Source organism: Antedon mediterranea, chromosome 3 (genome assembly GCF_964355755.1).
Source record: "Antedon mediterranea chromosome 3, ecAntMedi1.1, whole genome shotgun sequence".
Taxonomy (NCBI): Eukaryota; Metazoa; Echinodermata; class Crinoidea; order Comatulida; family Antedonidae; genus Antedon; species Antedon mediterranea.
The window spans coordinates 29,345,877-29,360,800 of NC_092672.1; the positions used below are offsets into that span (position 1 = coordinate 29,345,877).

The window sequence follows — 14,924 nt, forward strand, 5'->3', positions numbered from 1 at the left end:
TGTTTTAGGCCTACTTCGTGTTACTGCATTTTACAGTAAGTCCAACAAACATGGGTAAATAATGACGTCAGTTAATAATCTTAATCATAATCTGGCACACCAAAGTAGTTGATGTTTCTATCAGTCGGTAAATATTAGAACATGATAAAAACACAACAACGCAAAGTCAACGGTAACTTAGTGTTTGTATCTGTAGTCGACAGATTGAGAGACAGGTTACAAAAATGGCGAGGTGTAGGTCTACTCTGATTTTTCTATTTATTTTCTGTTCGTTGTTTATGGAAGCTAGAGGTGCAGCCAAGGCCCAAGGTAAATATATGTTTCTTAACTATTTTAAACGAATGATCATTTCTTTTTGCGGTTTCATTTTTTTTTTTAAAGTTTCCCATTTTAAATGTACAAGAGATAGGCTACTTGTGAAGCGTCCATATGATTCATCTCCGGTAGACCAAATGTTTTAAGCCATACTCACAGTTCTTCATTGTGAACAGTTTTTCCCCGATACTGTGAGAAAAACAAAGTAGGCCTACAATTAAGACGACGTCTCAAAGTAATACTTTCAGATAGGATCTTGACCCACCTGGATTACCATGTTTAGTAAATCTGTGCAAAAACACTGTACAGAACAAATTATGGATAGGCCTACAATATGACAATGCCTATGAAGGATGTTCTGGCCGAAGTCCATTTATTTCATCACCGAAATAATAGTAGGCGTCAAACGAAAATCTCAGACAGCATCGTATACGACGTTTGCCCGACGAGTCGTCTCGTGAAACATGTTTGAAGTTCTCCTGACGACATAAAACTACTACTACTACCCACTACTACAGTATCTCAAGACGACTTGTCTCGTCGGGATCGTAGTACCTATCGTCTGTGAAAACAGCAGTTACATTAAATGTATTTCCTCCCTCTTTTAAGCTTGCAAGGAACCAATTTCGAAGAATGATCCCAAGAATGGTTACCACGCTAACTTCCACACAGGAGCGAAAGTAACTAAATATCCCGTACCGATTGGGACTACGATTGAGTTCAAATGTAACCCGGGGTACACACTATTGGTGAAACAAGGGTCACAAAGAGTTACCTGTGACCAAACTCCAAAGTGGTACCCACCCGGTAATATCAAAGTGGTATGCAAAGGTAAGTGAGCTACCTGTACCTTTGTTTTGTCACCCGGACTCCATTTCCACCGGAAACTTTTAACTTGTTATATTTTTCATTACAAAATCTTCATTTGTATTGTGTCGATGTGTTCAGTAAACAATGTATGAAGTAACCCACTGACCAATTCAATTCGTGGTAATACACTGTTGTTGGTGTAGCTTCTGTCGATTACAAATATGTTGAGAATTGAACCAGTCTATTTATAATATATGTATTGCTCTAAAAATACTTTTTAAAGAGAGAAGCACTTTAGAGAGATAAACTTTAAAAAAAGATTCGGTTACTGTACTCGTATATATGATGAAAGTTATAACTATTTTTATTTCGTTTACAATGCTAGCCGACTGTAATGAGCCAATTACCCCAATCTACGGGACGTACTTGGGCAGCACTAAGCACGGGTCATCCGTGGACATCGTCTGCGATCCTGGCTACTATCTAACAGGCCCGTCTTCGGCAACTTGTGACAACGGCAAGTGGATATATAATGGCGATAGCAAAGGCACTTCAACTTGTACAGGTATTGTAGGCCTACTTACTAACGTTTACATGTGTCAAAAATGACTGAACCATTGTTAAATGTTTGTCTATGGACGTTCAGCAAGAGTCCGAGATCAATATATAAAAAAAATATCCGATAGTGGAATGGAGAAACAGCGCAGACGATAGACGCTTAGTGCGTCCAGATGATGACATCATAATATATGTCCGTAAATGCTGTAAGTTAATCTGTTTCTTCAACGACCGGTTACTTAATTACGACTTTTTATTCGTCTTCTAGATATTGACGAATGTGCCTCTAACCCATGCCTCAATGGAGCCGTGTGTGCCAATCTGGAGAACTCGTACCATTGCCGGTGTCCTCCACTTTACTCGGGTCCAAATTGTGAAATACGTAAGTTGAATTGTTCATTTCTTTTAGACGAATATTAGCAAAAATGGTATGGCGTTTTTCGAAGCCGTACAATAATAATGTAGGCGATTTTGACAATTCTCAATTGTGCCAGCGAAAGTGAAGAAAACACAGACTACGTAGGCCTACTGAGACCTACATAATGTTGAGATTATTTTAAGATCGTTAAGCTCCTGTTTTTTTTTATTTTTCAGTTGCTGAGGGTTGCGCTTCGTCTCCTTGTATCAATGACGGTACCTGCCTAGACCAAGGCAACAACCAATACCAATGCGCCTGCCAAGAAGGCTATAGTGGTACTAACTGTGATGTCGGTAAGAAAGGAACAATTAATATTTAAACGTTTTGGCATACCATACTTAGCAGTTATCCTTTTTTGTGTAGGCCTATGTGTTCTCATTTAAGATTCACTTTATTTTAGTGAATATTGTGAATAAGTACGTAACATAATGGATACAGTGAGGTCAGACATTAGGGAGCTTTCGCTTTGCTACAGTAGTGACCTTTCGATTTGCTAGTGACCTTTCGATTTGTTAGTGACCTTTCGATTTGTTAGTGACCTTTCGCTTTGCTAGTGACCTTTCGATTTGCTAGTGACCTTTCGCTTTGCTAGTGACCTTTCGCTTTGCTAGTGACCTTTCGCTTTGCTAGTTACCTTCCGATTTGCTAGTGACCACTTGAAACCTAAAATACCATCAAAAGTGGGAAAAGCGAGGAAACACGTTCCAATATTCCCGCGCATAGTGACTACTCATGACGTATTTGGGTCAACCCATTATTATATAAGGGGGTTTTCACACTACATTACTCATGACGTATTTGGTCGTCGATCATCGCAAATCAAAAGCTCCCTAGAGGCAAATTAGTAATATATACCCATACACAATAAGTTTCAAGTTTCCCTAATATTTAGGCCCCAGCCACCATCTATAGGCATATTGTATATCTATATCGTTTTTAATTGTTTTTTTATCGTTGCCAAAGTACACTTTTTTATTTTTGACTTAATAATAATTTGTTTTCTGCAGTCCATCACTGTCCACTGGAGGGTGTATGGTATAATGCCAAAGGGGCTGAACTCAACTTGACAAAAACACCGTCACAAAGTGAAATCATGGGAACAATCAGAAGCGAACAGGATGTTACAAGTGGCCACTCGTGTAAGTTGTTTTGGAGACTTAGGTCAATTATTAATATTAATTATCCGTTATTTTTTCATTTCATTTAATTATTTATTTGGTCTATTTCAGTATACACATAACAAAAAAAAATTAAATTGGGGAGTAAGTAAACTTAATCACTGTAGTTGAGCCGGTTGACCCAACCCCAAAGTCAGTTTACACATAAAAGACAAAATACAGTTAGGCCTAAAGCGAATCAAAATAAATGTGAACTTTTCTAATGAAGGCTGATGATATCATATGACTATTTGCGATTTAACCATATAGGTCTACGTGTTTTATTTAAGCAAGGCAATCTTATAACACTGAGCTCGCCATAACAAGATAGGAACGCGTAACAGTCATTTGATCTTATGTCTGACTGCGACAAATACCACTGTACTATTCATATTCTCCGCGGCGCGTGGTGTCTATCAACGGGCGTGGAACTTATTGTGTCGCCGCCACAGATAAACCATTTGATCTATGGAGCTCAGCATTCTGTTGTTGGATTGCCTTTATTTAAGTAAGGGCGTATGGCGCAGTATGTTGGACGTTTAACTACTGTTCGTGAGATCGTGGATTCGAATCCAACGCTCGTCGCATTCATTGCAATGCACTTTACTTACGTTTGGCTCTCTCCACTCAGGTGTATAAATGAGTACCTGGTTAGGTCAAGATACAATTGCGCTGATTACTAGCTGCATTATGGGAGTATGTTTCCATACGCGCTATATGTATAGCGCTTAGATGTTTCACAAACTTAGGCGTTTTTTAAATCTATGATACTAGGCCTATTACTTTAAATATTTTTATATTTTAGCACCGACTATCATAGCCGGTTATGCAGCCAAAAACATGCAGTACATTACATTTGGCTATACAACCGTACGCAATAATGGTGAGACAACCGTAAGCTGGACCGGGCAGTGCTATCCGTGTAACGGGCAGGATGTACTGTTTACAACGAATGTCGAAACCGATAGAATGAATGCATGCCATGACCATAAGATGTCTAGCAGGTAGGCCTGGCCCAATGTGCTCACTTCATTATTCTTGGTTCCAACTAGATGCGCAACGTAAGGGCAACGTAAGTGATTTGGCCAACCATAAGCGATGGATTATTGGACCTGTCGCTTGTCATTGGTCAACTCGCTTGTGGTGTTTCTCTAGCGTGAACCAAGCTAGCTGTAGGCATTTCTCCCCTTGAGAGCGAGCGCAGCATAAACTTGCATTTACGTTTTACTAACATCATAACATACTAAAGCGTGGTTCCCACTAGCGACGCAACGTAACGCAACGCAGCGACGTATTGACGCAAAGTGCTGTATTGCCTAAAGTCATAACATACTTAATTAACTTGCTTTTATGTATTTCCATACCATACAATCCAAAGGAATAACACAGAAAAAAAGTTAATATTGTACCAGTAAAAGCACTCGAAAAAATACGATAATTGTCCTTGCGACTAATTTGTAAACACACAACCGACTTTGAATGCCAAGTTATTTTATTGTTCTTACACGGCAATTCAGCGTAACATTTGTAAAAAGAAGTACTTTGGCACACATGGCGTGCCATACCTATACTTTAGCATGAATTTAGTTTTGAAAAAGAATGCGGTACTACTAAGTCTACCTTCTTAGGCCAAACAGTTAGAGGTACGACACCAGGACAATTATTTCATTTAGATAGTAGGCCTAAACTCACTGTTATAATAATTATATTGTAGTCTTTTTCTCTGAATTAATTAAAGATTTTGTTTTCCCACAGAGTACAAGAAGATACATGGACACGTGTTGCTCCGCTTTATAAGCAGCCTGGACCCACAGTCCAACAAGCTTTACCATAAACTGCGGCAATCAGCTTAAAATCATGATGTGTGTTGATTTAAATTCACGTTCTATCGTAAGCCTACAGTCTATGCTAATGATACTTTAACATAAATTAGGCCTATTTTGGAAATTAAATTATTCTCTAAAATACGAAAGTCAGTCGTTATTTGTTGTTATATCACAACTTTAATTATAATAATGTGTAACCTACAAAAAAGTAGAGGATCGTCTCCCGGTGTGCTTATCTGATCTGAGTAGGAACTGCACGGCTGACGATTTTTTCTGTACGGCAGTTCCTCAATCGGTTCGTTTCGGGCTCAATCGGTTCGTTTCGGGCTCAATCTACTCGCATTTACCTTTAATAGTTATGCTGTACTACATGTCAACTATGGCATGATAAAGTCACACGAAATGAAATTAAACACAATTTATAATCTGTTTTAATTGATGTAGGCCTCTTTTAATTACCTATTTGCTGCTGTTTGTAGTGAGGCCTAATGGTACCACCCAGGCACATAGCATACATTGTAAACAGGATCAGTCAGTCTGTCGGATGTTTTTATAAGCTATGAAGTATTGCGACAAAAATATATTATATTTGGCCAAAATCTAAACAAAAAATCGATGGTGATATAAATTCACAGGATGCAATTTTGATTTTTAGGTGAGGTTAGTCGGGAAATATATTTTTAGGCCTGTATTTTTCGGTCTATATTAAGGTCACAGGCGTTTTAATTCCGACATTCATCGCGCGCGGATGGATAATTTTTGTGCAATTTTAACTTGAAGGGAAAAAATTACTTTTATATTTTACATTTTCCTGCTGTCTTTATTCAACCAATTTGCATTATGTTTTTATGATTATTTTGAGTTTGATTGCTTTGAGTTTTAGCAATTAATTCATTTTCATTTCATTTTTATAGAAAAAAAATTAAGTTGAAGGGGAAAACAAAGTTTGTAATATAGGTCTTTAAAACACAACATCAACAACCCATTGCAAAATTATGCATTTCTAAATAATACATAATAGACCTATATATACATTTCTAAATTGTTTATACTACCAAGCTATCTTCGTTATTTTCTACTCTAAAGCGTGGTTCCCACTAGCGACGCAACATAAGGACGTAACGCAACGCAAGTTAATTGACCAATCACAAGCGATGGCTTATTCGCTTGTGATTGCTTAAGCGTGGTTCCCACTAGCGACGCAACACAAGGACGTAACGCAACGTAAGTTAATTGACCAATCACAAGCGATGGCTTATTCGCTTGTGATTGCTACATGTCTATAACTTCGCTTGTCATTGGTTAAAACGCTTGCGTTGCGTTTACGTCCTTGCGTTACGTTCTAGTGGGAACCAAGCTTTACTCTCTTCACCCTCTGTCCCCCGTCTGTGTCGCCTTTGTTTTTTTTTGTATTCCAGTTGACTCATTTTTTTATTCTTAAAATGTGAGTAATCTCACTTGCATTGATGAGGGCTAGTGTTGCCCGAAAGCTCTGCTAATTCTTCTGGCTTTTGTTTGTATCTCTATTGAGATCCAGCCACTGATACCCACAGCATTGTCATTGTTCATTTATTTTCCTTTGGATTAATATATAATATATAGGCCTATATAAGTATATAGATTGTTTTCTTTCCAAACAACGTTATGCATACTACTCAATCGCAGCTTTGGATTAGAAAAAAAAAAATGTACGGTACGCTTGTATCAATGATGTCCGTTCGTTGATGTCATTGTAGCCGTTGGCAACTGCGGATGTCTGATATTTTGTCAGTATATTGTAAATATTTTTTCTTATTCCTGTATCGAGTATCAAACGGGTTTTCCCCCACATTTGATTCTCTTTAATCTTTATTTTGATTAAATCGCTTAGGTTAGTTATAATGTTATAGTACAGAAGTGGCTAGTACTATAATACGGATAACATCAACAGCGTATTTGACAACGTATTATTAGAGATGTACGCGATTTCGGAAACTGAACAATTTCAAGATTTACGATATAGCCGCGCGCGCTCGTCGTGCAGCCGTCACCGTAAATTGCTGTGACGTCAAAATCTACCTCATGAGTGTTGTTAACATACAAGAGATATTACCTGTAATTTTAATTTCTAATTTGACCTGCATTTGCCAAAATGTTTAGTCTGTTATTTATCATAATCGATCATAAGGGAGTTGTGATCACTTACGAGAGGTGATCGATTATGAGAATCGGTCCCTTACGAGGTGGTTGATTATGAGAAGTGGCCCCTTAACTGGTCATTCAATAGAGGCGGTCACTTACGAGAGGTTGTTACGGGAGGTGGTCGATTATTAAGAAGCGGTCACTTAAGAGAGATGGTTGCTTACGCTGTGTGGTTGTTTTAGAAAGTTGGTCGGTTACGAAAGGTGGATAGACTGATAAAGAGATGCACATGCACATGATTTAGAAATAGGTTTGCAAAATATGTAATATTTTCTGCATTAGCTGGCGCTAATAACTACGGTACCGTACATTAGATGCGAGGCAATTTTCGTTATTGTTGATCCCGTTTTACATTAGCTGGTAGAGCGTTTTCTACATTAGCGGTTGTAACACTGCTCCCTCAAAGAAAGAAAAAGAAGCCGAATTAAAACTACAATAAGGCATTCGATATCGATTAACCAATGGGTTCCTTTTCTAATTTCCCCACCTGCTTGCCTTTTTTTTTAATTTAACGTAATGTGCCCAATCCTCCTCAGTGCTGTATCGCTATATACTACTTCAGTATCATGGCAAAATGTAGTAATACACCATCTTATGTGTATTACATTGTGGTGCTTGTTTCGACATTAAATAAAATAATGTATATAGGCCTATATAAGTATATAGTTTGTTTTTTTTTCCAAACAACGTTATGCATACTCAATCGCAGCTTTGGATTAGAAAAAAAATATGTACGGTACGCCTGTATCAATGATGTCCGTTCGTTGATGTCATTGTAGCCGTTGGCAACTGCGGATGTCTGATATTTTGTCCGTATATTGTAAATATTTTTTCTTATTCCTGTATCGAGTATCAAATGGGTTTTCCCCCACATTTGATTCTCTTTAATCTTTATTTTGATTAAATCGCTTAGGTTAGTTATAATGTTATAGTACAGAAGTGGCTAGTACTATAATACGGATAACATCAACAGCGTATTTGACAACGTATTATTAGAGATGTACGCGATTTCGGAAACTGAACAATTTCAAGATTTACGATATCGCCGCGCGCGCTCGTCGTGCAGCCGTCGCCGTAAATTGCTGTGATGTCAAAATCTACCTCATGAGTGTTGTTAACATACAAGAGATATTACCTGTAATTTTAATTTCTAATTTGACCTGCATTTGCCAAAATGTTTAGTCTGTTATTTATCATAATCGATCATAAGGGAGTTGTGATCACTTACGAGAGGTGATCGATTATGAGAATCGGTCCCTTACGAGGTGGTTGATTATGAGAAGTGGCCCCTTAACAGAGATGGTAGTCATTCAATAGAGGCGGTCACTTACGAGAGGTTGTTACGGGAGGTGGTCGATTATTAAGAAGCGGTCCCTTAAGAGAGATGGTTGCTTACGCTGTGTGGTTGTTTTAGAAAGTTGGTCGCTTACGAAAGGTGGATAGACTGATAAAGAGATGCACATGCACATGATTTAGACATAGGTTTGCAAAATATGTAATATTTTCTGCATTAGCTGGCGCTAATAACTACGGTACCGTACCGTACATTAGATGCGAGGCAATTTTCGTTATTGTTGATCCCGTTTTACTTTAGCTGGTAGGGCGTTTTCTACATTAGCGGTTGTAACACTGCTCCCTCGAAAGAAGAAAAAGAAGCCGAATTAAAACTACAATATACAGGCATTCGATATCGATTAACCAATGGGTTCCTTTTCTAATTTCCCCACCTGCGTGCTTTTTTTTAAAATATAATGTAATGTGCCCAATCCTCGGTGCTGTATCGCTATATACTACTTCAGTATCATGGCAAAATGTAGTAATACACCATCTTATAATTATGTATTACACGTGGTGCTTGTTTCGACATTAAATAAAATAATGTCAATGATCGGATACTGGATACATTTATACCGAGAATCTGGTGGCGTATGCTTAAAGATTTATTGTCTCTGAAAAAATAATTCATAAAGATGTTTGTGTTGAATATGCCATTTTAATGTCACATAACAGTCGGCCATTTTGATTAAAAAATGGATGAAAAAAAATGTTATTTAAAGCAAACAAGGTTGTAGACGCGTGCTAAAATTTGAGTTAGTGTTTACCGACCGACCATCCGACCAACCGACCGACATAGTGAGCTGTAGAGTCGCTTTACGCCAGCCGCCAGCCGCCAGCCAGTGAAGTTTTGGTTTAATGTAACCATTTAATTTGCATTTTCATAAGTGAAAACATTATTTATTTATTGTTATTATTTTTTTTCTACCGAAGAGATTAACTTTATTAAAACTACATAATGGTCTATTCATAGTCTGATTTTATTAACCTTCATTTTTCATGTTTTTTGGGGACAATACATCTTAAACATTGTGTCTCATTTATACAAATGATCAAGCAACCTTGCTAATACAATGGGAAGACTGATATTAAATAATAAGATCTATGTCACGAACTCCTATTACGTAAGTTTCCGAGCGGTTGAAAATACTTTAGGATCTCTCTTGTGACATAAAAGTATACACAACAAAATCCACGAAGTTGTAAAATAACTCAAAAACAAGGCTTCAATTTCAATCAACTTCAACTTTCAACAATCCAGTACTTTAAACAACAGCTTCATATTAACTCTTACAATCTAATCTCCAACCTTCTTCAAAATCAAAAATTATTCCCCCTCCTTACAATTGTCATTCTTCCCCTTATATAAAATATGTTCATAACCTTCTAGATCATTCCCTATACTTCTTACTCTATTGGATTACAGTTTCTATTAATAGAAACTTCTGGAATGTTCCTGATTTGTTGTTATATTAATTATACATGGTTTCTTAAATCTAAACATACTATTTTTAGCATGTTCATGTAGATTCTATGTTACTGTATATGTTAAGGAATAATAATGTATTCCAATCTATCATATGACTTTTATGACAGAATATGGTAGGGATATGCCCAAATATGGTAGTGATATGACACTAAGATGGGCTCATTTTTGGGATTCTTTTCGAAATGAATGCTGTAGATTTATGAATTGCTAATACAATAACAAATAAATTGTGTTATATAAACATTTCTCGACCACTAATTGTATATATTTTGCTTACGTAGCAGTTAATATTCATTGTAATTATTTTGTTGTCATTGGCAACTTCTGCACACTGTCTGATGTAAATATTTGGTCACTCTCGTACATTCTTGATTTAAGTATCGAGTGGTTTATATTTCTCGCACACTTCGTTTGTTCTTGGATTTCTTAATCTTTATCGCTTTTTAAAAATAATAAAATCGCTTGTGTTAGTTCGGTTTATCCTTACTGTAAAAACATAAACTTACACACGTTTTCAAAGACTTGGAAAAGCGAGGCCAAGTAATGGAAAATGAATCGTCGCATGATGCGTTGCTGAACATTTCACTACCAATTGAAGAAACGCAATCACCAAATACCGAACAGAAGTTTGACTTTTCTTTTGGAAATATATGTGTATGGCTTATGGTTTTCATTACAATTGTCGGTAACATTATAGTGATTGTTGCTTGGTTGGTAGAAAAGAAAATAAACTGTAAACCGACAAACATTCTGATCCTTAACCTATCCATTGCTGATCTTCTTACCGGGTGTGTGACTATGCCTCTGTACAACATCATCACTCACCATGGACGCTGGACGCTTGGCAACTTTGCTTGTAAAATTTGGACTGTTGCTGTATTTACATCTGGTCAACAGTCACTTTTTATGATTTTATTAATTTCTCTAGATCGATATTGGATGCTTAAGAAAGGTTTGGAGTATAGGCGTTTTCAAACCCATCGTAGGGCTTTTGTGATGTCTGGTGTCTGTTGGATAAATTCCATTACATTTGCAACGATTCCACCCTTTGTTCTACCGATAATAACCTCAGGCTCCACCAATATTAACTACTATACGTGTGAGATTGTTAGTTGCAGTAAGATTAATAGTGTTCTGTTTATTTTTCCACTGTTCATAATACCGTTAATACTTTTGATATACTTAAATACTTTGGTATATATCAATATCCGGAGACGATCAAACCGATTAAGACATCAGAACAAACTAACTCAGACTGGGGTTACACAAAGAAGATCCCGCATCGATCATAGTACGACAGAAGTCGTGAATATGTCAATTGTACATAGGTCTACTACAATCAGTACGTTGCACGGGCACAACTCACGACCACCACCACCACCACCACGTATCAATCGCAAGTCATTTGTCATGCTAGTAACGGTTGTGGGTGTATTCTGCCTTTGTTGGTTGCCTGTGAATATTACCCTTGTGGTTCATAGGTCTTGGCCTAAGTGGAATTTTAAGTTTTTAAACTATCTAATCTGGTCAAATTCTATGGTGAACCCCTTGTTATACGTGGCTACTAATCTTCAATTCAGAAAATTCTTTGCAAAAGTACTATGTCGCTTCAAAAGAAACAGAGTAGCGGTGTTAATTGATTGAGGCCTACTATAAATGAATAAAGTATTTGGAAATATATATTTGGAAATATTTATGCTGTAAAGGAATGATTTACGTCCACGCACAAAAGCTAACGACCGCAACTCAAAGTACTACACATAAAATATGAACATTTAACTAGAACTGACCTAAGTTTGATCCCTATTCATGAAATAATAATGCTTTTTTAAAACTCCATGTCAACTGAATATTTTAAAATTATTCTCACTGTGTAAACTCACTGAAATCGATTTTTAAGCACATTTGCTCACAGACTTATTCGCGCAAATAATTTCGTATCCACGTAGGCCTAATACGATGAAATATTGCAATTCTGTTTATTAAATTTAAAATTATTTACTATATAGATGGTACGCTGGCTTCGCTCGTGCACCATAGGTCGTGCCCACCGATAGTTCTCGAATACACAGTAATTTCAGCGTAAAAAAATGGGTTTTTTTTATGTACGTACTGCAGGGCTATAATAGATTGTCGTTTACAGAAACGAATAAATAGACACGATGATTTATGTAGTCAACTAAAATTAGCACCCCGATAATTACTTCCGAGAAAGAAACAAAATGAGTCCAATTTGTTGATTTAGATTCATTTAAACAAACCCAATTTGAGTTTTGTATATAACATTAGGGTTTAGGGATCATGGGGAAGAGGATGGGTACAAAGAGGTACAATTTTTAAATATATTCTTTATCCACTCAGTAACGAAATATGTTTTTATGTTTTATAGGCCTATAAATTATATTCCACTAAATACGGTGAAACATTTGCGATTAGGCCTAATTAATTATATAATACCTTGTTAAAACTGTCACTGTCATAGTCGATTGAAATAAAGTACATGTAACGATACACGTACCACTACGTTTATATTTTTGTAATTATTAATTAATACAAACTTTAAGAAGCAAACTGTCAGTAATAAAGTTTATTTGTATATTATGTGTTTATATATCCATAGAAATATTATACCGTAGTTCACTATAATATCTGTATTATATATCTGACACACTCACAGTAATAAAGTATATTTGTATATGTGTTTATATATCTAACAGTACCCACACTCACAGTAAGAAATTTGTGATTTGTATTTACAGTATTGCAATACTATATCTAAAGGTTTTAAGTTTATCCCCAAGGACCCGTAAATTTACCTAGTTGTGTTAAACCAGATATACTAAGACTGAGAGACTGGAATGTTAAATTCATCGCAAATTTAATATATTTGTATAAACGTATATTAAATCTTTCAAAATAGTTTTTTTTTAAAAGAAAATCGGCCTGTCTTCACCATTTTGATGCTATACTCGAGGAGCTATTCAACCGGTTTTCAGCTATTAAAACCAATTATCGTAGAAGGAGATAGGTAAATGCGAAGCATCCTCGTATTATTGTGTGCGGGTATTTTTCAAGATGGATATGCATTAGAGAGTGTATACCACGATCAGAAAACACCCCTATTTGAATCGTTGAACCTAAATTCGTTTAATCGTCAATAACTAATTATCGAACTCAATTTAATTAGTAAACAGGGTTACATCAGGTGGTTAAAATCAGTACCGAAAGTACGAACCAACTTTATATACCATCGAGTAAACATTCTAGAAATAACGCGTGATTTACCAACTTTTGCCCTTAAATACATTTATATATAGATGAACACAGAGAGAATGAATACAGTCAAACACGATTTAATCTGTAGCCAAATATAATTGCCATCTTGAGAATTTTATAATAAACTTGAATTGTCCGTATTGCATGGTATCGGCCTGCTACATTCCTGACTTATTTTATGATGGAATGGTATCTTCATATTTATAAAATTCGTATCAAACATGGATTGTTTTCTTACAACAATTGCAATAATGAATATTATAGCCCTAATATATTTGTTGTACTCATACATCTACTTGTATCATCATTAGCATCAGTGTTATAAATAATTATATATTTTAACTGTCTGATCAATTTATTTTATTTATTTATTTTATTCATTTCGGCAATAAACATAAAATAATAATTACAAAAAAAAACCAAAAAACATAGAAATATATATATATATATGAAAAACAAGACACGAGGCCGAGGAAAGACAAAAGCATTAAACAAAACGCTGTCACCGGTAAGGTGTGTCTCTCCAACAAATAAATTGAAATAAGAAGCACTGGCTTTACAACGTTACTCATAATTATTACATAGTATTTATGTGTGCGGGTATTTGTCGGCATCGACATCCATTAGACATAGTATACCACGATCGGAAAACACCCCTTAGGGGCAAATCGTTGAACCTCTAACTAATTTTCTAACTCAACTTAATTAGTAACAGGGTTACATTAGGTGGTTAAAATCAGTGCCGAACGTATGAACCGACTTTATCGACTACAAAATCTAGAAGTAACGTGCGATTTACCGAATTTTGCCCTTACGTAAATTTATATATAGATTACCCCCCCCCCCCTATCCCAAAATGTTGTGTTGCATATTTTCTGTAGGTGCGTTGTTATATAATCATAAAAAATGACTATTAAGCTGAACAAATGGCATTGCTATCATTATATTTCTGAAATTTACACATAATAAGCTTTCCAAAAATGTATGGTAGCATTTGATCTGATACTGTTTTCGCATAAAATTGGACCCGGCCCGTGGAATATTAATATATGCAGAGGCCAATGTGCAAGTTAGTTGTCTGTTTCCACACACAACTACCGTAATGTTCGATAATAGTAATTTGAATGCATTTTCATTAAGAGTTTTTGCCTATTGATAGGCCTAGATACCAATGTTGGTGTGTACATTATTCTATCAATGACACAAATTATTGATGCCCATTGATTGCAGTGCTCCGTTGTTTGAGTGTAATGATTTGCGTCAAACAACGAGTAATCAGGTATTCCTCCTAATTAGATTAAATTGAATATCCTTTCATAATGATATTTGTTTGTTCATTAAAATTCGAAGATTAGGCAATTATATACCTACTATTGTTATGCTATTATAAATTCCACTGAATTGTTTAATTAGAAATAATATAAGAGTACCATAAAACCTTGAAAAGAAGCCCATAAATATGGTTTTCAAAAGTCTCAAAAAGATTCTCACTGATAACTCCGTAGGGGAAGATACCAGTGGAAATGTACGTGGGGAGTAGGCCTAGGTGGAAATTTCCA

The 14,924-nt window shown here is 36.0% G+C and overlaps 2 protein-coding genes across 2 annotated transcripts; both read left to right on the forward strand.

Annotated features, from left to right (window-relative positions):
* The first annotated feature begins 224 nt into the window (after positions 1 to 224).
* Positions 225 to 5,155, forward strand: LOC140044268 (uncharacterized). The gene is made up of 8 exons (XM_072088746.1): positions 225 to 309; positions 925 to 1,146; positions 1,511 to 1,690; positions 1,952 to 2,065; positions 2,278 to 2,394; positions 3,109 to 3,240; positions 4,064 to 4,262; positions 5,014 to 5,155. Exons 1-8 carry the CDS (start codon positions 225 to 227, stop codon positions 5,090 to 5,092), a joined length of 1,128 nt encoding a protein of 375 aa, XP_071944847.1. The 3' UTR covers positions 5,093 to 5,155.
* Positions 5,156 to 10,632: 5,477 nt separating this feature from the next.
* On the forward strand, positions 10,633 to 11,733 carry LOC140044270 (5-hydroxytryptamine receptor 1B-like). The gene has a single exon (XM_072088747.1). The coding sequence runs from the start codon at positions 10,633 to 10,635 to the stop codon at positions 11,731 to 11,733; it is 1,101 nt and encodes a 366-aa protein (XP_071944848.1).
* Positions 11,734 to 14,924: the final 3,191 nt, after the last annotated feature.